Source organism: Sceloporus undulatus, chromosome 1, assembly GCF_019175285.1.
Source record: "Sceloporus undulatus isolate JIND9_A2432 ecotype Alabama chromosome 1, SceUnd_v1.1, whole genome shotgun sequence".
NCBI classification, from domain to species: domain Eukaryota; kingdom Metazoa; phylum Chordata; class Lepidosauria; order Squamata; family Phrynosomatidae; genus Sceloporus; species Sceloporus undulatus.
In genome coordinates this window covers 318,571,777-318,595,169 of record NC_056522.1, presented here as the reverse complement: position 1 = coordinate 318,595,169, position 23,393 = coordinate 318,571,777, and the positions used below count along the sequence as shown (strand labels likewise).

The 23,393-nt window shown below is 41.0% G+C and overlaps 1 protein-coding gene across 1 annotated transcript in view; it reads right to left on the bottom strand.

Annotated features, from left to right (window-relative positions):
* LOC121926758 (cytosolic phospholipase A2 epsilon-like) overlaps positions 1-23,393 on the bottom strand; it is a 53,246-nt gene that overhangs the window by 6,200 nt on the left and 23,653 nt on the right. The window contains exons 4-16 of the mRNA XM_042460015.1: positions 20,746-20,877; positions 17,556-17,596; positions 15,556-15,598; positions 14,296-14,350; positions 12,945-13,102; positions 11,702-11,779; positions 9,169-9,206; positions 7,242-7,401; positions 5,897-6,033; positions 5,234-5,456; positions 3,648-3,762; positions 1,790-1,927; positions 332-439 (exon numbers count right to left, since the gene is read on the bottom strand). Of these exons, the coding sequence (XP_042315949.1) occupies positions 332-439; positions 1,790-1,927; positions 3,648-3,762; positions 5,234-5,456; positions 5,897-6,033; positions 7,242-7,401; positions 9,169-9,206; positions 11,702-11,779; positions 12,945-13,102; positions 14,296-14,350; positions 15,556-15,598; positions 17,556-17,596; positions 20,746-20,877 (1,426 nt within the window). The remainder of the gene's footprint in view (positions 1-331; positions 440-1,789; positions 1,928-3,647; positions 3,763-5,233; positions 5,457-5,896; positions 6,034-7,241; positions 7,402-9,168; positions 9,207-11,701; positions 11,780-12,944; positions 13,103-14,295; positions 14,351-15,555; positions 15,599-17,555; positions 17,597-20,745; positions 20,878-23,393) is intronic.

Sequence of the window (23,393 nt, the reverse complement as noted above, 5' to 3'; positions counted from 1 at the left end):
TGGTTTGAATTCACAATGAGACTCTCACATACTTTAGACTGGTGCTGTATTTTCTTTTACTGGTGTATTTTTAAATTGATTTTTACTTTTTTGAATATTTATTCATTGCCGTTATACTGTAAATGTATTCATTCTATTTACTGGTAAACCATCTTGACTTTCCCTATCACACTAAAGTGCTGCCTAATATGGGCCTTACAGCAAAGGTCTATGTACAGTATTCTTGTGAATTCTGTTCTAACAAACGTTTCAAAGCTCAAATTCAGCCATTTCCATATAATAGGAAATCAGAGTACTCTGCAATCATTCAGAACATATGTTACAACCTTACCAATTTCAGTGACAGTATCTCTAGTCCATCTATTCCAGAAATCCTCTGAATTGTCAGCTGAATGCCAGGCATCCAACAGATTCTTGGAAAATACACTGCTCCACATCCCTTTTTTTAGATAGATAGAGAGAGAGAGAGAGAGAGATGAATATGTTCCCTTAAGTACTTTGGTTCATCTACAAGAGTAAAAGTATTCTGCAAATTCTGTAAAACTCTTCATTGCAACCTCCTTCAAAGTAGTTTTATGGTACTGTATAGGACAGTCAGTCACAACAGCTGAGTTGCTAAGAATCTTTGATCCAAAACATACTGCAGAAATAATCCCGTTTGAGACCACTTTAACTGCCCTGGCTCAGTGCTAGGGAATTCTGTAAACTGTAGTTTTGTGAGACATTTCGCCTTCTCTGTCAGAGATCTGGTCCCACAATATACTACAATTCCCAGGATTCCCTAGCATTGACCCAGGGCAGTTAAAGCAGTCTCAAACTGGATTATTTCTGCAGTGTGTTTTGGACCTTTGTTAGCTATCAGAAATATCTACCTCCACTTACTTGAAATTTGGAAGACCTTTTATGTGGAAAAGAATGTGGTCCTGGTTTTGGATGGATGAGAAAGGTTTCTAGAGGCCTCTGGATCACAAAAACAGCTTTAGGAGTTGCACACAACCTATACGGTACACTTAGTCCCCTTGGTCTAGAAAGTCCTGAGCTGGGTGGACCAATAGACTAGTCTGTATGAGGAAAATTACCACCACCTGTTTACATTTCAACTGCTCCTTTTCCCACAAAAGGTTACAGAAGTAGCTGTTGAACCAAGCAAATTTTCATACTCTCATCAATTTTCCTATGCCACATTATGATATAAAGACTACCCAATATATATAAAACAATGTAACAAAAGTGGGGCATACAGTTCAGGTTTTCCTTTCCTTTCTTGGGATCTCATTGAAATGAACCAAAAAATTATATTGAATACACCATAGAAAAATGATATTGGCCCAGTACATACCGCCAGAAAGCGGTGCCCAGGCAGCTATTCTAGGGGTAGGGACCGTGCACCAACCACACGGTCCCTAACCCTAGCACATCCCAGCGGTGGTGTAATGGAGGCCTCCCATCCATATGGGGGCTGCCATTGTGATGTAAGCGAAGCACAGCATATAGACATCACTGTGCATCGCTTACATCATGAGTGCGCCAATGGTGCACTCATGATGTGTGTGTGGTGTCCCAAGAAGAACCTGATTTTTCTGGGGGGGTTTTGGGGCGGTGGTATGGCGCATGGTTTGGCTGCTGTGGCATCCCTCCAGAGGAAAACTGGGCGCCTCCAGCCCACCCTTTTGGGGCAGTCTGTCGAGCCCCATTAAGACCATTCCAATGATGCTGGGTCTACTACCAAGTACATTGCAAATCTTTTTTTTAAATCAAGATTGGCTGTCCCCTAGATATAAAATATCACCTTGCATAAAGCAGATCCTTGATTCTGGGAGTTTCTTCATCAGGTGTCCCATGTAAAACTCACTTCCAAAATTTTCAGCACGAACAAAGGCTCCATATTTTAAAAATCCCACCTCATAGGGTGTAAACTCTACCCATTCTGAAAAAAAAAATCCAAAATATATGACCAACTCCCTAATGGCTGCAGGGGGTCACACATGTAATAGATGGTGTTCAGACTCTTTCAGAGCCTTTAGAAGCCAATACATTTTGAATGTTCCTTACAGGAGTAAAGAAATGCTTCAGTTTCTGTAAGATATGACAAATGGGAAGTATGAAGGTGGAAGGATGTCTATCCAGTAGCTAAGATGGTGAAGTCTGCATGCAGGTAGAATTTCAGGTAAGTTGTTTTGCAAATAATTCAGAGAAACTAGTTTATTTTATCAGATCTGATTTTATATATATAGGACTCAGGTGGAGAGGACTGCCTAGCCCCACCCACCATGATGATGATGTCTTTAGAATCAACAACGACGTTAATTAATAACCACTCGTCTTTTAAATATCAGGACTCTATCAATCTAATATCTCCGCTTCCTTCTGTTTTGATTGTTTAACTAATTGTTTTAATGATTTATTTTATATTTTATCATTGTTATATTTAGATATTTTGTTATATATGTAAAGGGGGGAGGGAATTATTTGTATTGTATTGCATTGGAGTTGTATTGCATTTTATGTGTGTATTGGTTTTTATTATTGTATTACTGTATTGTATTTTACTGTATTTTACTTTGATCCTTTGGAAAGGAGGTATATAAATATATTACAGTGGTACCCCGGGATACGAAATGATCGCGTTACGAAATTTCCGGGATACGAAAAAGTTAGATTGGAAAAAACTGTTCCGGGTTACGATATTTTTTTCGGGTTACGAAATTTATTTCGGCGCGAAATTCAAACGCAAAGCGCGGCTAGCGGCTTTCCAGCGCTAACGGAAAGCCTTTTCGGGTTGCGAAATTACTCGGGTTACGAACGGAACGGCGGAACGAATTAATTTCGCAACCCGAGGTAGCACTGTATTATTATTATTATTATTATTATTATTAAAATATACTGAATGATCAAAATGAAGAAGCAGCTAGTAACAGAGCAATGATCTCAGAGATTTTCCACTATCATTCCTAGGAGTCCTTCCCACTGCCGTTCCCACCTTTTCAAGTTTATGATGGCATGAGTGGATGGGGTGGGTGCAGGATGACCGAGGGAAGAAAAAGGACTTCAGGTGTAAATGTGAGCTACAAAAGCACTAAGGACCTTATCAAGCTAGCAAAATCCCACTAAGAAATGGGATTTAAAGTAGATTTAAATTAGAAAAAAAAAACGCAAATGCAGGAAGTTTTTCACACAACGTTCCTGCAAATGTGAAATAACACAAAAATAAAGTGAATGTAAAAGGGACAAAACCAACCGCTTTTTACTTCTGGGAAGTTCCGAAAGTTAAAAGCTGCCGTTTTTGTCCCTTTTGCCTTCACCTTATCTTTGCATTATTTCACATTTACAGGAACATCATGTGAAAAATTTCCTGCATTTGCGGGTTTTTTCTAATTTAAACCTACTTTAAATCCCATTTCTCAGCGGGATTTCGCTAGTGTGATAAGTCCTAAGAGAGTGGGTACTATAAGGAAATAGGGTTCCCATGGCTCATCTGTACTTCCAGGCTTGAAACTGAGTAAACTGGCTCTGAAAAGACCAAAAACTATATCAAGAAACTGAAACTTTGACAAAAATAAATATGAGGAATGATATGTTCTCCAACATGCTGTGTGTGCACTGATTTTCTTTAAAAGATATTGCCTCTTAAAATGGAAAGATGTTACCTCTAAAATCTTTTGTGGTGACATTATCCTTAACGTTGAGAGCCATGTATATTGGCAGAGGATTCTGACCTCGGTTCACTGCCCGTCGTTGGTCTGAGAGTTTATGGTTGTTATTCTGAAGGGGAAAAATACATCTGATTAACTGGGGGGAAATAGGAAATATACACAAAAATAAAGACTATTGTGTGGTAATATCTAGAGAAGACATCATTAATCTATAGAGAGGATCACAGGTTGTTCACACACTTAAGGAATATTTTGTTCCTAACAATTGTTAGAATGCAAGACAAAATTAATTGTAATAAAACTGACTGTGATTAATTAAAAGCCCATCAATCTTTTTGTGACTAATTGTGATTAATTAAAACCTCATCAGTCATGTACTGCAACAAATTAACTTTATGTCTATTTATGGTCACTACAGAGCTTGGTGTTCTTTTTCTCCTTCCAGTGACAAAAGCAGCCTGCTGGACCGACTATGGAGCAGCTGAAGCCCCAGCCATACACACTCTCACACACACACCTTGTAGATAGATGCAAAACAATTATATCAGCTGCTGAGGTCCGGGTGGTAGTATTCAGTGTAGCATAGTTTCACATGCAGAATTACTACACTACACTGTGCCATGCTGGACTGCTGCTTACAATATAAAACAAAGCAAAGTAGGAAATTACCCAGGATTATCAGGAAGGATGGCACTTCTGAAGTAAATGTGAGAATAAACTACTGTTGTTGTTTTTTTTTTAAGTAACTGCACATACAAATCATAAGGTGATACAGGAACCATGGAGAAAATGAGTGATTTAAAGCATTTATTTTATTTTTATTTTTTAATTTTTTTGTTCCTGAGGGCCAAAGTTGGCATTCATGTGCACCTGGTACCCTGTCCACTACACTACATAGCTCTAGGTCTCCAATTAAACTGTCATGTCTGTGTCCTGAGATTTGTAGTTTTGTGAGGCACTAAAGATCTCTGGCTAATAATTCGAATTGTCCCTCCCTAAACTGTAAATCTTAGGATTCCATACAATCTTCTCTATGGCAGTTAAAAAGTTGAATCATAATACTATAATTGTGTGGTGTGAGAGGGGCCCAGATGTCATCAAAAAGCTAAAAAGCTGTCAGAGTTAGCACCCAGAATCCCAGACAATCAACCAGTCAGCTTGATTGATATAATCAACAGCACTTTATTGATAGATCCAGAATCAGACATGTGCCTTACTCAGCTTCTTAGCTGAGACTAACCACACCCTCCCCAAGACAAAGTAACAGAATTCCCAAAAGCCAAAACCCCTCCCAAGCAGAAACCCGCCAAGCGAAGCCCCTCCTGATTCCCACAGAAGTGAAAGCACATTCCCAAGCTCTGAGCGCTCGGAGAGCCAGGCCTTCAAGGCCACTAGATAAGACACCTGGCCCTGCTATGCACTACTATCACTATCTACACTTCTACTGCAGCCAAAGCCCCATCATCCCCAACTACTATACTACACTACAAACACTATCTGGTAGAATACTAAGGAGGTAAGAAAGACTTTGAAAGGAGAAATAGACAATATTTCTAGGATAGAAATAACATATAGAATACCCCATCATTCAACATAGCTTCAATCATTAGTCCCCAAAGATCGATAAAGGATGTCTTATATCCTGCTATGGTCCTCTGACACAGCTCTTTATGGTAGGTCTTCAGGCTTGCCAGTGAAAAGGCACTCATTTTAGATTTGGCTGCTTGCTTCCGAGCATTCTTGATTATCTCTCCAAGATCTTTATATGACCAATCAGCATCTTCATACAAATCTGTCATGGTCCTGGAGGGGGAAAGAATATTATGATATAGATAGATAGATAGATAGATAGATAGATAGATAGATAGATAGGGGGTTTTGTTTAAGTTCAGATCTTCAGTGATGTATTTTATTATATGCACTCTCTCTATTGAATGCCAACATTACTACTACAATTATTGATCCCAGTTGGCTGAATATTCAGTGGGAATGACAGATCCTAGTTCAGATGGGCATATTGTAAAGTTCCACTAGGTGGTCCCTGCAATTTCCCCAAATGCAGGAGACTCGACTACATAATTTGTGGTAGTCATCTTCCTAATTCCCCCAAACTATTAGATGTTGCGCACACCCTGCAACATAGCTTTCCCCAAAAAATATGAGGTGGTGGAAGAACATGATGCAGCAGCTAATCTTTGTACAAAAGGGATTGAACAAATCACAGCCAAAACCCTATTCCTTACCATGTTGTACCTGATGAGCCAGTGATATATGAAACACAGTCCAAAAGTTTCAGTCTCTGAAGACCCCAAAGGGTGCCATACATAGCTGCCAAAGCTCTCATCCCACTCCCTGTAGTTGATACAGCAACCACGGGCACCTGTTTGTCAGAGAAATATAGCCAACTTTATGAACATATGTTGAGAACATAAGCCAAAAAAAGCCTAGAAAGAGCTCTGTTATATATTGAGACTAAAAGATTTAGTGTAATATGAGTTTTCAGCAATAGCAGCATAGCTCATTAGATGCATGAGGATTTTAGATTTTGATACGAATGGGAGAAATGAGGAGAAGGAGAGGCTTGTATGCCACCTTGAGTTCCTTGGAGGAAAAGCAGAATATAAAATTATATGGTAATAATAATGATAAGAATGATAATACAATAATTAATAATAATTTTGCTGTGTTAGTATAGCCTGTAAATACACATAGGTGAAGCCAGATAAAAAGCCAGCAAAAGCCAGCAAAGGAGTAAAAAGAAACACTTCTTTCTGCCTCCAGGATTTTTGTCACTGATTAATGTCTGGGTTTTCAAACTAGGGAAAACTGGGAATTGGGATCTTCTGAGAATTGCTCAGTAAAGGCAGAAAGACAGCATGTTAAAACTTTTTAAATTTACATTTTAAAAATAACATATACTATACTTCAACATTTCACAAATGAAAACTAGGACACATATGGCCAAGCAGCTTCAGTGAGTGGCAATAATAATAATAATAATAATAATAATAATAGCAGCAGCAGCATTCAGCAGCAGCAAAATTATTAATGATGAAGAACAGACAAGCTAGGAGAGGCTGCAGCAGTTTGCTTTTGTGTAAGCCTATTGGGAAGGGCAAGATTCTGCCCACACCTGTCCTCTCCCCTCACTGAGTTAACGTAATGCAAACTAACACTGAACGGTGAATTCAGGTTGCAGCAGCTGAAGTTTGCTGAAGTTAGGACAAAGGAGGAAAGTGGGAAGAGGAGAGAGACCTAGGACATTTTTAAAGCAGCTGAAAAAGTGGGGTGTAAAAGGATTAATTGGAACTGTCCCTGCAAAATTGGGATAGCAGGGAAGTATGAAATAATTGTGATTTTAGTAAATAGATTATCATTTGTTTATTGTTCCTTTTTTGTTTTAACACTATAATTATAAAATTATTTGGGAAGACTTTCGAATCTAAAAAGTGAAATAAAGTCTCTAAAATAAAATAAAATGTGCATCAAATTACAGATGCAGGAAAGATATTAAAGTGTTTTTACTGTCAAAGAGATACCCAGATCCATTGGAAACAGCGGGATTTGGCTATGTAATGTTCCACTTACCTCATGATCTTTCAGGTCTTGTTCTAAGTGAAGAATATTTTTCAATGTAGCTGCAACCACTTGCTTCCTTTTCTTGAGGAAATTCTTTTCATCTGAGCACAGATCATATCCCAGACGCACATCAATCTCCTTTGGCCTTTTAAATAGCAGGCCTTGAGTCCTAAAACCAGCAGAAATGTATACAATCATGTTATAGGCTGCCATCTAGCTATCATCCATCCCAGTCCTAGTGCCAACAACAGGGAACATGTGCATAGAGATTAGAGCTTTCTAATGAATGGGAAATGAAATCAATTATAGGTTAATAATCTCTTTGAAAAGAGCATTAGTGATTGAAATTAGTTAATTATAGTCTGTATACAGATTGCAAAACAGAGAGAGAAACAAATCTTATCAATGGGTGATTGGATCCAAATTGTCTGGCAAACCTACTGGTGGTAAAATTACAATTACAGTACAATCCTATACCTCTCTCTCTCTCTGTGTGTGTGTGTGTGTGTGTGTGTGTTGTTTGCATTCAACTCATTTCCGACTTATGGTGACCCTAAAATGAACCTAACAGAGTTTTCTTGGCAAGTTTCTTCAGGGGAAGTTAGCCATTACCATCCTCTGAGGTTGAGAGACTGTGACTTCCCAAGGTTACTTATTAGCTTTCCATGGTCTCCCAGTGTCCTAGTCCAATGCTAAAATGACTACACCATGCTACATCTACATCTACCTAGACACAAGCCCTACTGAATTCAGCGGTACTTATTCTCAAGGAATTATGCACAGGGTTGCAGCCTCTAACATCTGGAAAAATAGATAATCTACACATTGGAGACATCTTTTGTTATACTGAAACACAACTGCATTATAAGGAGAAATCCCATCAGAAATCCTTAGTATGGTAACAAATAGTTTTAAACTATAACTGCCTTCCTTGTTACTACTTATGTGTTTTATTTTCATCAAAATAATAATTCTTACGGTATAAATACTGTAAAAGAATTTAGTTACTGTTTAGAATATTCAGCTATGCTTAATATTTCCAAAAACAATTATATTGTGACAAAATTCTGTTCTTTCCAAACAACCAAAAGAAAATGATTGAACAGCAAACATCCACCTCTTTAAAAAGATGACTGATAACCATTTTACAGGTACATTTTCAGTTTAGGAAACTTCATCTTTGCAATCATGTTTGCATTCAGTAGGAGATGCAATAAATTAGGGCTCCTTTGCTAGGACCAGTAGCATCACTGGCGGGCTGTGGGGTGTGTGGACTGCACCGAGTGACACCACAAAGGAGGGGTTGACACCCAGTCACCCCCCCCCATCCCTGCCATGATCCTGTTCTCCTCGGGTGAATGGGCCAGCAGCAAGGAGCCAAGCTGAGCATGTGCATGCCCCCAGTACCTCCTTCCTGCCACCCCTTTTTCCCCTGAGGAGATGGGGGTAGCAACAAGGATTACTGGGAGGCATGCACTCTTCTCCTGGCTCTGAGAAGAAGAGGACAGCAACAAGGACTACCAGGAGGCATGCACACTTCTCTGGTCTCCTTCCTGCTGCCTCTTTCTCTCCTGAGGAGAAGGGGATGGTGACAAGGACTACCAGGAGGCACGCATGCTTCTCCAGGCTCCTTGCTGCCACCCCTTTCTCCTCTGAGGACAAGGGTGCATCAGGGAGGTGCATGGGTGCGGTCTCGGGCTGACTGAGCCTGTGCCTCCTTGCATAAGCCTCACTCCTCCCACCTCTGAAACCCCACCCACCAAACCAGGTGATACCAGTTGCAGGGACACCGCTACCTAGTAGATGTAATCAATGGTGCACTTGTTTGCCATATTCACATCTCACAATTTTTATGTGATCAGAGCCAGGAGGGGGGAAAAAGAACAGTAAGTGTGTGTGAATGTGTGACAGAATTCAGAAAAAAAGTTTCTCTTACCAATCTTTTGACTTCACACTCAAATCAAACGTTTTGTTCTGGGACAAAAAAGAAAACATATATCATTTAACAATTTCATGGAATATTAGTTATTTTCCATTTCAAATGGTATCAGATGGTATTTCACATTTTACTGTCAGAGCTGACGGAGATGATGCCATTCCATGTATCACCATTACAACCACCATCTCAGGCAACTTTGGTGAGGACACATAGAATCATAGAGTTGGAAGAGACCTCAAGGACCATCAAGTCTAAATCCTTGCCATGCAAGAAGACACAATCAAAGCACCCCCGGCAGATGGCCATTCAGCCTCTTTAAAAACCTCAAAAGAAGGAGATTCCACCACACTCTGAGGTAGTGTATTCACAGGAGAGAGCCTTCTCAGTTGCTGCTCCCAGACTGCGCAATTCCCTATCACAGGAAGCAAGGTTGATCCTCTCTCTGCTCTTATTTCTCTTTATGCAGGCCTTTGAGTATTAACTACCTGAATCAGAAAGGTATTTTCATTGAGGTGTTTTTTATTTTCTTCATGTTGATGTCCTTTTCAATTAATATTTTTAATATGGTTGTTTAATTGTTCTTAACACTTTTATATTATCCATGATTTTAATTATACAGTGGGCCCTTGGTATCCACTGGGGTTTGGTTCCAGGACTTTGCATGAATACCAAAATCCATGGATGCTCAGGTCATGCTTTATACAATGGTACAGTAAAACAGCATCCCTCAATAAAATGGGGAAATTATTTGAATTTGTGTGAATATTTTCATACTGTAATTGGTTGAATCCATGAGTGTAGGATCTGTGGATATGGAGGGCTGACTGTATTTTGTTTTAACTCATATCTACAGGGTCTATGGGAGAATGGCAGGATATAACACAAACAAGCAAACATGTACAGAAGCTGATCAGATTGGTAGTTTACTTCAGTGCTGAGGCTGGGCTACATCTTCCACTACACCTGAGGACAACAGTCAATGTAGCTTAGAGTATTCAGGGCCAGCCACAACGAATAACTGTGTTCTTCAGCTTTGCTCCACATCTCTTCCTCTTTGCATCTACTGTCTGAAGTGGCTACCTCACTCTACCTAATGGTGTGCTATCTCCAAGTACACTTACACATATTTAAATCTGAAAGTGCAGTGAAATAATGCAATAATAAATAGTGACCAAAGGAATTAAAGAAATAATCACTTTCCTATTATATAGATTATAACTGATCTGGCAATAGATAAAACATCTGTAACACTGCACTGGGAACTGAGGTAGAGTATTAGTGTATTAAATCTCTTAATTAGAGACCTTTTTATTTCAAAAGAATGAAATAAATATGAGATGAGATCATAATTCAGTAAACACAACAATTCTGCAGCATAGTTTAAGACATAAGACATGTATGTAGGAACTAAGAAGATGCAATAATGTGTAGAAGAAATGTGTTGACACTTGGGGGCTGTACACATGGGACAAAAAGCCTGTGTTTCCCCCCGGTCTGAAGTCATCCTGTTTAGACGACACAAGCCAGTAGCATCAGACTGTGGACAGGCAGACTGGACAACATTCAAGCAGATCCATCCTGACCCTGGTCCAACTGGCCTTTAATCTGGTTTAAAAAGACTGTCTGTTTGTAACAGAGTTTCTGAGAAATTCCGCTGCAACAGCGGATAGACCAGATGGCCATGCACCCCCTTATCTGTCGGTACCACCATTCTAATAGCAGACCACAATCATGATGTGTAATGTCAGAAAGGGGTGCATAGCCAGATGGGCAAAGCCAGACCCTTTTCTTCCCTTACAGGCCATGGTGTTGGTCTGCAATTAGAATGGCAGTAGGCAAGATGGCAGCGGTGGCTCCATGTACGATGGTGGAAGGGCATTTAAACACTCACCTGTCACAGTGCCAGACCAGGTAAGTCCAGGTGATGGGAATGGGCCAGATCCATGGGAAGGATATGACCAGGTTGGCCCATCATATCCTGCTCATGCATTCAGTCATCTGTAACTAATTTCTCAATGACCACACTTAGTGCTGAATAATGTTAGAAATACTAGTGAGCTCCAGTTCATAGCTGAATATAAATGAAAAGGCGAGTCAAAACAGATGTTAAATGGAATGCCTATTCCCTACGATTAACCTGTTTCCCTTTCCAAAATAGGATTTCCTTAGACATAAATTGTCTCAGCAATCAGACTTGTAAATTAAACTGTGTTCCAATGTCTAATCACAAACTAATGCATACTAAATGTAAGATATATAGGTGAGGAAAATCATATGCTATAACAAACAGTAATGTTTTAGCAATTAGGTGACCACCTCTGCAAACTGTGTTAAGCATATCATCTAGTTTCATGTAATGTGAGCCACACTTGTTGAAAAGTGCCACCAGAAGTAAAAAGATAAGATATAGTCAACACATGGTTGCTTTTCTTTTATAAATGATAATACAAATACACTCTGCATGATCCGATGGATTGAAAAAATGTCATCATGGCATTTTTTCCCAAAGAAGGCAACAGTTGATTCTCACCGGTGGTATTGTCACTTTCTCTTCTACAGGAAATGAGGTCAAGTGAACAGTCGTCGTCTCATTCCTCTCTCTGGAAGCCTAAAAATAAAATAAAATGACTTTAGGAAAGTGTCTTATAAAGCAATCCATATTTCCTATCCGGTGCTTCTAGTGCAAGAGCCAGGAACCCACTGTTCTAAGTGGAGCTCCCCTATGTGATAAACCACCAAATATAAGAGGTTGTAGAGTTTCTGTTGAGAGCGAAAGAAAAAAAAGTTGAATTATGATTATTCTATTCATGCTGCATAGTAGTTATGGAAATTATTTCAAAGTTTGGGGGGGGGGGGGGAATTTCCAAAAAGTCTTCTCTGAGATCTAGTTTTTGCATCACTCTGGGGTGACCTTTTGTTCTCTCAACCTGTTTAATCTGGGACATTATCCAGCTCTGGTGTGTTCTTGGGTGTTCCCTAGTTCCCTAACTGCTGACCGTGGTGGCTGCTCTTTGACCATGGCCTATGACCTCAGCCGTACTGTTTCCCCCCTCCCTGATCACCTCTCTTTCTGGGCTTTGCAATTTGCTAAGGCACTAGAACTCTCAGGCTTAGAATTCTAAATACCTAATTCCTAAACAGCAGATCCCAAAATTCTTTAAGATGGAACCACGGCAGTTAAAGTGAAATCATAGTGCTATAAGTGTCTCAGTCTCGTTATGATGGGATGGACAAAATGCAATTCATGGCAAGTGTACAAGACTACCCATCACAGGCTGTTTCTGTGACTCCCCAGCCCTCTCAAATTCAACCACCCTTTTTCTAGTGGGTGAATTATGTGAAGTCGAAGGCTTTCATGGCCGGCATCCATGGTTTTTTGTGGGTTTTTCGGGCTATGTGGCCATGTTCTAGAAATGTTTCTTCCTAACGTTTCACCAGCATCTGTGGCTGACATCTTCAGAGAATGCTTTGCCTGGAAAAAGTTGGGTGTATATATACTGTGTGAGCCTGGGAATGCAGGAGTGACTTGCATGTGTATTGTTCTGTGCTGGTGGCAGGGTGAATTATCTTTCCTAGATGTCCCCAGGAGTCACAATTCACTATTCAAATCAAATGCATAACCTCAAAAAATATTTTTTCCCAAAAACAGAACACAGCTTCTGGCCCATTCCACAGTCTCCGCTCCTATATGGTGTCAGCAAAAAATAAAAACATATATGGCCCTCGACCCACCAAAGTTGCCTTTCTCTGTTTTATGAAAATAGACCATGTACCGGACAGAGCACTCTTCTTCGCAGTTCAATGTCCAGTTCTGATTGGTTAAATTTGACATAGTGGAATTTAGCAGGTGCAGCAGGGCAGAGCCAGGAATGCAGGGTGAGATTCTTAGCTTCTTCATAGGACCCATCCACTGAAAGAGTGAATTTACTTTCTAAAGAAAGACAAAAGGGCAGACAGAGATCAATATGAATACCCAGCTTGTTGGGGGCAATTGGCTAACATATTGTAAATTATAGTTTATATGGTGGAGGAGAAATATTACATGACTTTTAAAAAAACAACACAACCCCCCCCCCCCCTTCTGTACAAAATTCACTGTCTTTTGTGCCAAAAATACTTTGGGCTCTGTACACAAAAATAACCTCCTTTTTTCAGAAGTGTAAACTGTAAACCTGTACACAGAGACAGACAAAAAAAGTCCCAAATGTAGGAGCTGACATTTTCCTAGACATTTTCTCAAGATATCCTTTCTTAGTGAGATGCAAAAAAAATATTTAATATTCTTTGCATTCATAGCAAAGAGAGTCAGAAATGAACTGGTGACCATTGTAGATGATAAGGTGGAGAGCAGATCACAGGGGCAGAGTAAGCAATACTGCTTATGTTGCAGAAACTGTCCTTTTGTAAATGTGAAGCTAGAATGGACCAGTGTTCTTGTGTTGTTGTTGTGTTATTACTAGTACAATGGGCCCTCGATATCCATGGAGGATCCATTCTCGACCCCGCCCCACACACACTCACACACACATAGATATCAAAATCCACAGATGCTCAAGTCCCATTGCCCTTAATGGCAGTGCAGCCTTGCGGCTGCATCACTATTATAAAAAATAGGCCAAAAGTACTTTGCCTCCTCTACTCCTCTCTCTTCCGCTTGCTTCCTTCCCTCCCCCCCTCCCCCATCCTTCTTCTTTACTGCTTCCTTCCTTCCCCTCCACTTCGGCTTGGCCTTGAGGATGGAGTCTGGTTCCAGTCCCAATAAGGGCTTGCCATTAGCAGATGCTCAAATCCATGGGTGGCAAGTCTATGGATAAGGAGGGCCCACTGAATAGTCAGTAAAATGAGTACCCAGACCATTGGGGGCAATTGCCCTACAGATTACAAACCAATTAGAGGGTGCTGAGTTCACTGATAAGTGGTATAGAAATGTAAATGCTATTGCTATTGCTATTGTCTAGACTAGGGGGAAAATCATACCCACCACACAGTATTTTTTCTTAAATTCACCCCAATAATGACATTCCTACTCAAAATAAACTGGACTTTTGTGCTGATAGCCAGATCAAAGTCATCAGCAACTCTTACTTTACCATCTAAATAAAAAGTATACATAAAGTAACCTACCTGATTTCACTCGTCCCTTATCCAGCTGAACTTCCAAGCAAGCAACTTCACGAGACTGCAGAGAGTTACAATAAATCATAATAAATGGTGGACTATATGGTACATATTTTTATACCTCAAATGGCCTTTTTGTCCATTCAATCTGCTATGAGATGAAAGCAGCACAAAGGAAATAAGCCTGGCCTCACAAAGACTTAACCCTTACCTTAGTTTTCTCTGTCTTCTCACTCTGGAGAAACTCTTGCAATAATGTTAAGGTTTCAGAGAACCCTGCTTTAAAATTATTATATCTATAGCTCAAAAGAAATTTGGGAGAGAATTGGGAGGAATCAGAATTGGGAGAAAGGGTGAGGACTGTTAGTGACAGCTGGGGAAAAAGTTACTTTGGACTTCAATGTCCATGCTGACTGGGGGAATCTTGGATTTGTAGTTCCAACACATACTTTTTTCCAAACTCTGATCTGTGTAGGTGAGGTGTCTTAAGCAAATCACTCGCACAGGGCTAAACCAGTAACTTTGCCTCCCACTGTGCTGGCCTTTCTTGTTCTAAACGGGTAATGCCAGCAGGATGGGGCTTGCTGGGATGCCATGGTGTGTGGCCACCTGCTAACAGGTGAAGTTTTACAACTATTTGCCAGTGCACGTAGGCGTTAGTACAATCTATGGGCTGCTCATGACAGTCACAGTGAATCTTGAATTTGCTGTGATTTCTCAATATCAATTTTTATCTTATGAGATGACACAATGGAGCACACATTTTATTTCTACCACTTGGGGGCAGCCTTGATCAGACAGCAGAATTGCTAACAGGCCTTAGAAATTCATCTGAGGAAGTAGCCTCAGGTCTATGAAAGCTCGTGCTCTTGACTTCTTTCTTTCAGATCCCTTTGCAAGCCTTAGAAATGAAGGGCTGTGGGCACCTTCTTTTGCTTTGTTTCTGCAAGGGTGAGGTGGGGGTGAAGGAACTAAAGGATTCTGAAAGTTTTCATACACAAAGGTAACTTTTCCAGGCTTTGAGCTGATGAGTGTGAAAGTTGCAGTCCAGTTTGCCTGTTCCAGTCTAATTTTCCCTCAGCATAGTTTGGATAACCTTAGAGAATGTGTGGGTGGGCTAAATAAGAGTCAGAGAATACAAATTCTAATTTCAGCTAACCACATGAAACAGTTGTTTGGGTGTAAAGGCTCTGATTGTCCTTACTTTAAGGGTGTTAGCTTTACTAGCCATGCAGATAAAGAAAGATAATAGAAGAATATTATTACCACTATGACTCCATTAGTAAAAATCTTTTCTGGAACATCAGGACTGCAAGGAGAAAAAAAATAAGAACAAGATCACTAACCCTTTCACAACCAAGTCTAACATTTTATTTGTACTGTGCTTGCTTCTCTATATCTCAAGAGTTGCATCTCTTGAGGGTTTCCATAAGACTTGAATCTTACCTGCCCTAGACAGACATGACTAGGTCAGAAGGGGCATGGTGCCATTGTGCTAATACAGGGACATCCTTATTCCAGGAGCTAAAATCTTCTTTCCAGGAAGACCAGAAACAAGAGTAGAAAGAGGGGAAATCCAAGAAAGTGGAAAATAAGAGTGTAGAGGACAAGAAAGGAGGAACCACCCTGAATTGTTACTTCAATATAACATATCAATATGGAAGAGGTGAAGAAAATCTGAAGGAAGCACTAACAGACACCCTTGCAAAAAGCATGGAGATACCCATTATAGCCATGATCTGTAGTACCAAAAAATCCATAAAAGCAGGTTATGAAATGAATCTTCTTCCCCAGGAACTAGAAAGGGGGTTCATGTGCATGCCTGACATATGACAAAGGTCTAAGCCATGACCTCTATGGCAACCAACATCCCATCTGTTTCTTACAGCTTCTTAGAGCATACATATCATTGCAGTACTACAGTATGGGTAGCTTGCCGCCCTCCAGTTGTTGTTGAACTGCAATTATCATCAGACCTGGCCAGCATAGACATAGTTAATGGGATGGTGGGAGCTGCAGTCTTACGGCATTTCATGGACTATATGTCTCTCACCTTTTTTTAACTGGAACTGTGGATTAGCAATTGAATAGTAGATATCATGTTGCTTAAGATACAATCAGTTTCCCTGATTCGTCAGTTTCTTACACAAATGACAGCTCCAATGCATCTATAGAATTCTTTGGTCACTTCAATGTAAGCAGAAGCTCAAGAATGATATACAGGGCTGTGATATCACTGAATTAAATGGGATTGCTGATTGTACAGGACATTCATGTGTACAGATAAGGTGCTGGATCTGGAAGATTGTATAGAAAAATGGCATATTTTTCATCCGAATTCTGAGGTGAAAGTTTGGATTTAAGAAAAAGAGGATGAGGAGGAGCACCACCACCAGTAGCAGCAGAAGCAAGATGAGTATACCCCCCCTGCTGCGATATCTCCTCTTTTTTTTTCATGGAACTACATATGAAGGTGTGCTTAGTTATGAGATTCCTCTTGTTTGTAGTCAATCCTCATTTAAATGAAACAACCCATTTTACCATAGTTGTAGCTGGACGTTTTACTCCTAATTTTAGTGTATTGCAGGAAAAAAAGATTCTACCTAAACATTAGGAAGAACTTCCTTATGGTAGGAGCTGTTTGACAGTGGAATGTGCTGCCTCGGGTTGTAGTGGAGTGGGTTTTAAACAGAGACTAGATGGCCATCTGTCAGGGGTGCTTTGATTGTGTATTCTTCCATGTCAGGGACTTGGACTGGGTTGTCCTTGTGGTCTATTCCAATTGTATGATTCTGTGCATCAATAGACAAGGTATTCAGTAAGTACTTTGCCAGTGTCATTCTGTTTAATCAATATGTTTCATTGATTAAAAATGGCTGAGCTTTATTCAGCTACCATTGTTGCTCCATGAACTGAATCTGAATATACACAACCAATGATACCAAATAACATATTAAGAAAGATACAAAGCAAGTCTATAGTGTGTGTTTTGGCACCACAGTTTTTTTTAATGATGTGCAGGGGTGTATGTGCTTTCACATCACCTGTTGATTTATGGTGACCCCATGAATTCTGTAGGATTTTCTTATGCACGGTATACTCAGACTTGGTTTTGCACGTTCCTTCCTCTGAAATATAACCTACAGCACCTGATATTCACTGGCAGTCCCCCATACAAATACTAACCAGGGCAAACCCTGTTTAACTTCCAAGATCACAGAGGATCTTGTGTCTTTAATGGTGTCCTTAACAACAATTTTTCTTACCTGCTTTCTAATGTGAATTCAACTTCTAGTTCCTCGTTACCCTAAAAGTTAAAACAAAAACAACATTGTGACTAAAAGTCCACACTCTCCTCTTAATAGTAATGCCATTTATACATGAATGACGTGAAGAGGGTTCCACATAACCCGGCTGCAACCGGGAATTTCCCGGTTTTGGCAGCACCCTCCCCCTCCCGTCATGGGTGCCGCCAATAAACCGAGACAACCCCGGTTGCAGCTGGGTTGCCACAGCCCACAGGGCCTCGCTGCCCTCCTCCTTCTCCACCGTGCATGGCTGCGTGGAGGAAGAGGAGGGCAGCGAGGCCTGGGGCGGAGGAGGCGAAAGTAGAGGTGGTGCCTCCCTGCACGGCCGCACCCCCTTCCTCCGCCTCCCCACGTGGCCACACCACTCAGCTCCTCCTCCTCCGCCCCCTCTGCCCCAGGCCGCATGGCCACGTGGAGGAGGCGGCACCTCCTGCGCACGGGTGCGCCACCCTCCCCGCCTCCCCACGCAGCTGCGTGGCCTGGGGCTGAGGAGGAGGAGGTGGGTGGTGCGGGGAGGCAGGAGAAGGTGGCGTGGCCACGCGCAGCAGGCGCCGCCTCTGCCTCCTCCACCTGGCCGTGCAGCCTGGGGCGGAGGGGGTGGAGGAGGAGGAGGTGGGTGGTGCCTCCTGCACATGACCACGCCACCCATCTCCTCTTCCTCCGCCCCCTCCGCCCCAGGCCACGTGGCGAATGGAGGAGGGGGAGAAGGAGGAAGAGGAAAAGGAGGAGGGGGAGGAGGAGGAGGAGGAGGAGGGGTAGAAGGAACAGGGGTAGAAGGAGGGGGAGGAGAAGAAGGAGGAGGAGAAGGTGAGTGAGTGAGTGAGTGAGTGAGTGAGTGAGTGACCAGAGGCCTCAAGTGGTTTTATTTGGGGGGGGTGCTTTTAATGCCAAAAAGTCTCCCTTGTTTTGACAGTGATAGTTGATGATGATATGGATGATGAGATGATGATGATGATGATGATGCTGATGATGATGATAGAGTCAGCTTGAGAGGCATGCAGGCACTGTTTCAGAACCGCGAGAGTGTCACCTTCCAAAGTGTGTTTTGGGTGCTTTTAATGCTAAACAAGTCTCCTTGTTTTGACAGTGTGGTGATGATGATGATGATGATGATGATGATGATGATATGAGTCAGCTTGAGAGGCATACAGGCATTGTTTCAGAAGTCGAGAGTGTGTCACCTTCCAAAGTGTGTTTTGGGTGCTTTTCATGCTAACAAGTCTCCCTTGTTTTGACAATGATAGTGTGATGATGATGGTGATGATGATGATGATGATGATGATGAGAGTCAGCTTGAGAGGCATGCACGCACTGTTTCTGAAGCCGAGAGAGTGTGACTTTCCAAAGTGCCTTTTCTGTGTGTTTTTGGTTCTTTAATGGTGATATTGATATCAGCAAGTCTCTGAGGCATGGTCAATGTAAATTGCTGTGATTTTTACAAACTCATGCGCAGTGAAGAAAAACCAAAGTCCCTTGACCAAGTACACACTTCTGAGAGGTACACTTGGTGCAAGAACTGTGAAACCACCTTGACATGTTCAATATGCATAGCCATGTTAAACTATGCTAAGTGTTAAACCCAAGGGGTTTGGTTATGGAATAAGCCTCTGATGCAAGAGACCATGTTCAGTAAAGCCATATGAAATGCCCAAATGTGCTGTCGTGTGTGTTTTGGAATGGAGGTTGGGGGTGTTTGGCCAGAAAGGGAAGTACATTTCTGCCATCTGTCTAGGAATAATGCCCAAATGTCCTCCATTTTGATCATGCCTATGAAACATGCATTTATATTAACATTTTTTTAAAGCACCAAATTTTTTTGCGTGTCCTCCATTTTCAGAAAAATGTGTCTTACATTTGAAAATGTTATCCTAAATTTGTCCTACATTTGTCCCGGTTTGGAGGTCCTGACTTATGGCAACCCTACACATAACAAAAATCAGTTTGGTGGACATACCTGAGGCCTCAACCTTATTACAGAGCAACTGACATCTGCATGTTGAATATAGCTATCTGAGCTCGAGAAGGTTAGAATTTCAATCCTCTACAAGCATACTCTTCAAGCTTCCACCAATATCTATCTGCCCATCTATCCATGTATCTATCTAAGCATCTTTGGCTCACACTCACTGCCTGAATTTCTGGGACCATACCACAGAGCCATGTAACCTAAGGGACAGACATGTAATGTTGCATCACAGTCCTTTCAGAATCCAGTTGTCTTTCCATTTTCACATGGAAACCATTCTGGACCCCTCTGCAAAAAAGAAAAATCACCGATACTCAAGCCCCATTAGCTTGAATGGTGGCCCGCACCTAGGAGCACCCATAGTCAGGTGCCACAGGCACACATCCCTTTTTGTCCCCCTCTGTTTGCCACCCGCAAATGGGCAAGAGTCTCAGATTCCAAGTACATGAAAATGGAGGGGTGACTGTATAGCTATTATAAAATTATGATGTTACGTGATTTAGGGCAAAGAAAAATAATGTGTTATCAATTAGTGTACAGCCTTCTATGAGCATTCTATAATGTAAAGTAGATACACTGGCCCTGCTGTCCTCCATTGTCTTTCTCTTTGTGTGTGGAAACTAATGAGAGGAGCGTCCTCTTTGTATGAAAACTCTCCATGTGGTCTGCAACCCTGCAAAACAATGATTGCTAGTCTAAATTATCTTTTGAAAGCATTAGACCAATCTTGATAAAATTCCAAGGTTTCGCTCAATATTATGTTGCAACACTGGTATTCCCCAAGCAGCAAAGCCTAGGTCCAAATTAAAAAAAAAGTCACACTTAGCTTCCATTGAACTAAATGGGACAAATTACTCTCCTGGTGAATCTAATTAATTTCAATGTTATTTGGAGATATACACACACATACACATACATTTGCTAAAGTGGATAGAGTAACTTGAATAGTTATAGCGTGATTACATTTCTATACTTATAGAGTCTATGGTTACTTAGACCAGGGGTGTTTAAAGGTCCCAGTGCTCATAATTTACCTGTCACATATGAGAGAAACACTAGTGTGGTTAAAAATGATTCCCACATACAGTAGGATTACTCTCTGATGGAAGAAAATTTACTGAAAACTGAAAGAAATGTATCTTTCCCATCTGTCACAGTCAGCTTTTTCATTTCATTATGCACCTGTGGATTGAGCTGAAAGCTCAGACGAACTGTTTCTCCAAGCTGGATTTTAGATACATCAAAGAAAACAGTGAGAAGGTGGTCATCTGCAGTATGTTTATCTTCATCACAGACTTTAAGCTCCAGAATGTTCTAGGGAAATGAAAGCAAGATACAGACTTTAGAATTAAAACTGACTCTGGTAGGTATAATGCCTTCATCACATTGAGATATTTTGTCCAAACAGCTTTTTTTTAATTCCTCAAGCAACAACAGAGTAAACATTTTTCCCCTTAATGATTATGAAATGCTTATGCTTAAATAAATTGTGTGCATGTATTTTACTCCATTTTATTTGCTGATCACACATGCTTGAATACATAAACAACAATATACATATTGGTCTCATACCATAGCTACTTAACACTCATGTGTTTCTACTGAATGGTATTTGCCTAGCAGCAAAAACACATGATAATAGCAAGGTACAGGTTGTCACAATAAGTCTCCCATAAATCTTTAAACCAAACAACTAGAAACCTTCCCCTGCACACTCTGTGTAATCCTAGTCAGGCTATTATTTAATTAAGGTAAAACTAAATCATAGAATCAGAGTTGGAAGAGACCACAGGGACCATCCAGTCCAACCCCTGCCATGCAGGAACACAGAATCAAAGCACTGCCAACAGATGGCCATCTAGCCTCTGTATAAAAACCTCCAAAGGAGGAGACTCCACCACACTCCAAGGCAGTGTATTCCACTGTCAAACAGCTCTAACTGTCAAGATGTTCCTCTTGAGATTTAGGTGGAATCTATTTTTCTGTAGTTTGAATCCATTGCTCCTTGTCCTAGGAGCTTATCGCACCACCTCTAGTGCCCGACTTACCTCTTCCGAATTTAGCTCAAATTCAGAATTAGGCTGACTTTTCTCACAAAACAGCTTCCCATTGCCTCCAGTGTTGAATTCAAGCCCTGTAAGTTGCTTTGGTGGCCATTTTTTCAAAATCAGAAGCTTCCTATTTAGAAAAAATGGCCGCTGAAGCAACTTATTGGGCACAAATTCAGCACTGGAGGCAATGGACAGCCATTTTGAGAGAAACGTCTGTGCAATAAAAGCAGCATAACTTCCAAATTTGAGCCAAATTCGGAAGAGGTAAGTCGGGCACCAGAGGTGGTGCAATAAGCTCCTTAGTCTCTGGAGCCATGGAAAAAAAGCCTCTTCTCTCTTTGATATGACATGTCTTCATATATTTAAACATGACTATCATGTCCCCTCTTAACCACCAGAAAAAGGAGTGGCAAAAACTGCTCCTGCCAGCTGCCAGGTTTGGGACAGCGGCAGTAGCCCACTCTGAGAGTAGGCCATGCAGTTGCCTCAGTCTCAGCATCAAAAGAATAACAAAGAGTTTTGTACCGCATCTTACGTAGCTTTTTGAGGCAATGTAGCTCAGTATAATGGGCATTAATAATAATTCATTCTTTGTAATCTGCATCCATATCAATTCGATATTATCAGTAAATGGCCATCTTGTATCAACAGCTTGGTTTCACTCTGGCATTCCTCTTATCTGATTTAGCCAGGACCTGAGTGGATCAGGCCCCAAGGATTGGCTCAAGGACGGAGGTTTCCCAACCCTTAGACAGGAACATGGACAGCCTCCTAAAACCAAAACATCTTTAATCAAATGGGAAGGTTTAATCTCAAATTCTCAATTTTGTGATTAAGCCCAGCATTATAATGTCTCCCTTATCTCCATTATCCTGGAGTTTCAAGTAGAGAGTTAAATATAATGACCATAACTGTGTAGTGAGAGGTTGTGACTAGCACCTCCCCATGCCATCGCAAGTCCATACATGTAAGCAATGCTTTAATTAGAGTGTGACAGTGCTTCTTCCAGGCACAGCTTGTTGGAGTTGTGAAATGGACCTCAAAACCCATGCTTGTAATTACTAGAAGTATGTTATGTTGAGTGATGGCAAAGAGTGGCATTAGCTCTGTGCCTGCAGCCCACCTTAGGCTTTCCAGATGCTCTAGGCTTGGCTAATGGTGAGAAATGTAGGTAGTGGTGGCAGTCCACAACATCTAGCAAGCCAACGTTTCATGCCTCTATACTGCAATATAGGCTTCATCTGCACTGCGTAAATAACCCAGTCTGAAACTGCTTTAACTGCCATGGCTCCCAGAATTCCATAGGTTCTGCAGTGCGGATGCAGCCATAGTATTCCATGTACCTGAATACTGTGGTTACAGAAGGTGAAAAATGAGAAGTAAATAACTATGGTCAGCTATTGTTGGTTGGAAAAGAGCCACTGAGAAAATGTTGTGGTTGTGATTGCTGTTTGCCACACAGCTTTATAGCTGACAGTCAAGCACAGTTCAACGCCAGCAAGCAGAACTCCAAATGACACCAGCAGCAATCTGCTGGAAGAGATATGACAGGTGGAAATACTGATGGTATTTAAAATAACATTAATGATACATCTTTTCTGGCAGGCCTACCCAATCAATTTTAAAACATGCTTTTTTCAATTTGTATATTTTAAAGAATCTACCCATATGAGTGTACTTCAATGGTTTTATAGTACTGCATTTTAACTATTGGATTTGTGTGTTTTCTTTTTAATTGTTTGCATTTTAATATGCTGTACCCTGCCTCGAGCCTAGTAG